The sequence below is a fragment of the Montipora foliosa genome, chromosome 9 (assembly GCF_036669935.1).
Source record: "Montipora foliosa isolate CH-2021 chromosome 9, ASM3666993v2, whole genome shotgun sequence".
Lineage (NCBI taxonomy): Eukaryota > Metazoa > Cnidaria > Anthozoa > Scleractinia > Acroporidae > Montipora > Montipora foliosa.
The window spans coordinates 20,258,859-20,261,358 of NC_090877.1; the positions used below are offsets into that span (position 1 = coordinate 20,258,859).

Sequence of the window (2,500 nt, forward strand, 5' to 3'; positions counted from 1 at the left end):
ACGTTTTATTTGTTTTCCAAGGATATTTACTGACTACTACTAATACTACTCCCAATACTAGTATTGTAAAAGGGCAATTAATCTTGAAATCGTTTAATTAGCTGTACAGCATATTAGAAATAAAATTCAGTTTTGTTTTGGACGTTGATTCGGTCTTCTGTCGTGTTTCAACTCCCATTTAATTCGCAAAAATAATTAATATTTGACATTCGCAAACTTGACCACGTTCCCTTAAAATAGAAAGCGTTTGTTGACCAAATTGAGTTGAAATTTTATTCAGGCGCCAAAGCAAACAATCTGGTGAAAACAAAACTAGACCGTAAAAAAAATAATAATAAATATAATAATAATAATAATAATAATAATAATAATAATAATAATAATAATAACAATAATAATAATAATACAATAAACTAAACCGTAACTAACACCCTCTTTTAAATGCTTGCAGAAACTTCGGCGAAGTATTTTTCTCAGCAAAAATACAATTTCAAAAGTTGATATACACCTACACCTACTCGGCGAAAGGCATAGATTTGGAAATTTTTTAAGGCAAATGTCTTGATCTAATTAATGTACTTTGCCATTTTCTTCCTGAGATTTTTTTCACTTTTAATGCCTAGCCAAGGAAGTAAAATCTTTGAGTCTTTTCCTTTGATGGCCTGAAAAATCTGCTTTACATTAATCTCTTTACAGACAATCTTTGAACTGAAAAGAATTGAACTGTATTAATCGGACGCATGATAAACCGTTAAAAAACTATTTGAATAAGAAATTAGAGAATATGTTTGCTGTGGGTGAAGAGATGAATCTCCTCCCGACCAATGAATGAAATTCTGAGTAAAGACTCAATAAAGTGGACTTCACAAATGCTAGTCTTATTTTACAGCACCTCTCATACTAGGCCAAAGTTTGATAGCCAGTCTAAGTAACCGCAAAACAGGATCTCTCTTAGCAAGCCATCACTATGTACCAAATATGTTAGGGCGCGTTTGATCGACCCTATTTCGGAATAAGTATACTTGGAGTGATAGTTTAAAACGGTATGTTAAGCGTTTTGAAGCAACAAGGATAATAAGGATATGTTTAAAATAGCCTTTTACCAGGTGACTGTGACTATTTAAATACGAAATACGTAAAATCGAATATTTTCTAACTTCTGTTCCGTGTATTCCTATTCCGGAATAAGGTCATCAATCGAACGCACCCTTAGCTTATTTTTTCTTTTTTTTTTTTTCCCCTTGCATACCTTTTGCATGCATACATTGCTGTTACTATTTGTTGTGGTTATCGTGAATACAAATCAAATCGATATGACTTGTTATTTAAGTCGGTAATTACTGTAATATTAAAACACATACGGGACGGGTGTCAACATTTGCATTAAACCATAACACTCTAAATATGGTGACATGAATAAACAAAAAATAGAATAGCGATGACAATCTTTCCGTCTCGTTCTAAGTGGTTGTTTCGTAGAATACCTCGACATCAGTGGGAGTAAACTTGTGGCTTCCTCCTCCTGCATAAAATCTACAGGAAGAACCAAATGAAGAATACCCTGGGGGAAGGGGGTAAGAGTAGCCACAATATGTTAACGAATCTCGGTTGCTGGCAGCGTTGTTTGATATGTAGATGTCGTTTCCGACACCAAAGATTGGTCCGTAACTGGAACATCTGTATATAGCGTAACTCTGCCCTCCTGACTTGATTTGCAGCTTAACAGGAGCGTAGCCATTGATGTTATACAGTGAGTAGATAAACGATTTACTGGATGAAGCATAACCACAAGAACCTAAAAGGAAACATTACCAAACTTGTTTTTTAAAAAATCCTCATTGTTGATGATTATGATTATGATTATGATTATGATTGTGTTATAATATTTATTACATCCAGTTAGAAATCACTGCTGATCCTTGCAATCTGATTGGCTCTCAGCAGTGCGATTTATTCGCACATCGCGCTATTTTTTGCTCTAAGTCGCACCATTTCCAAAGCCAATGAGAAAGGAACACTAAAACAAAACAGCCAATCAGATTTCAAGGCATGTTTAAGGTAAAAAATCAAATTGCAGGAAAATGAAAGACAAAGAAAACCAGCGTATGGCGAAATTTGCCTTTTTTTGGTCCCAACTTGATCAATAAAATGTTGGTACTGACTGTGATCCTAATTTTAGCTATAAATAATGATTGTGTGATTTCTAAATGGTTGGCTAATAAAGATTTCTAAATGGATGTAACAAAGTGCGCTGCGCGCTCGTTCGATTTTGAAATCACACGTATGATTTCAGACCAAATTGCACTCCACTCAGTTCAATTATTATTATAAATGCTTTTGTCTGAAATGCTAGTAATCCGCCCCACTTACCCCGGCTAGCTACAAACAGCTCGGCGATGAACGTGTGATAGCTTCGAAAGCGAGCAGTTTCTTTTTACGAGGCCGCCTTGACAGCTAACAAGCTCTTTAAGGCTTGATTTAGCTGTGCAAGTTAAAAAAT

At 34.9% G+C, this 2,500-nt stretch overlaps 1 protein-coding gene across 1 annotated transcript in view; it reads right to left on the minus strand.

Moving 5' to 3' along the window:
* The window catches only part of LOC137970750 (uncharacterized), a 21,284-nt gene that overhangs the window by 771 nt on the left and 18,013 nt on the right, over positions 1-2,500 (minus strand). The window contains exon 5 of the mRNA XM_068817308.1: positions 1-1,795. This exon is cut by the window's left edge and continues 771 nt beyond it. Within this exon, the coding sequence (XP_068673409.1) occupies positions 1,461-1,795 (335 nt within the window). The 3' untranslated portion in view covers positions 1-1,460. The remainder of the gene's footprint in view (positions 1,796-2,500) is intronic.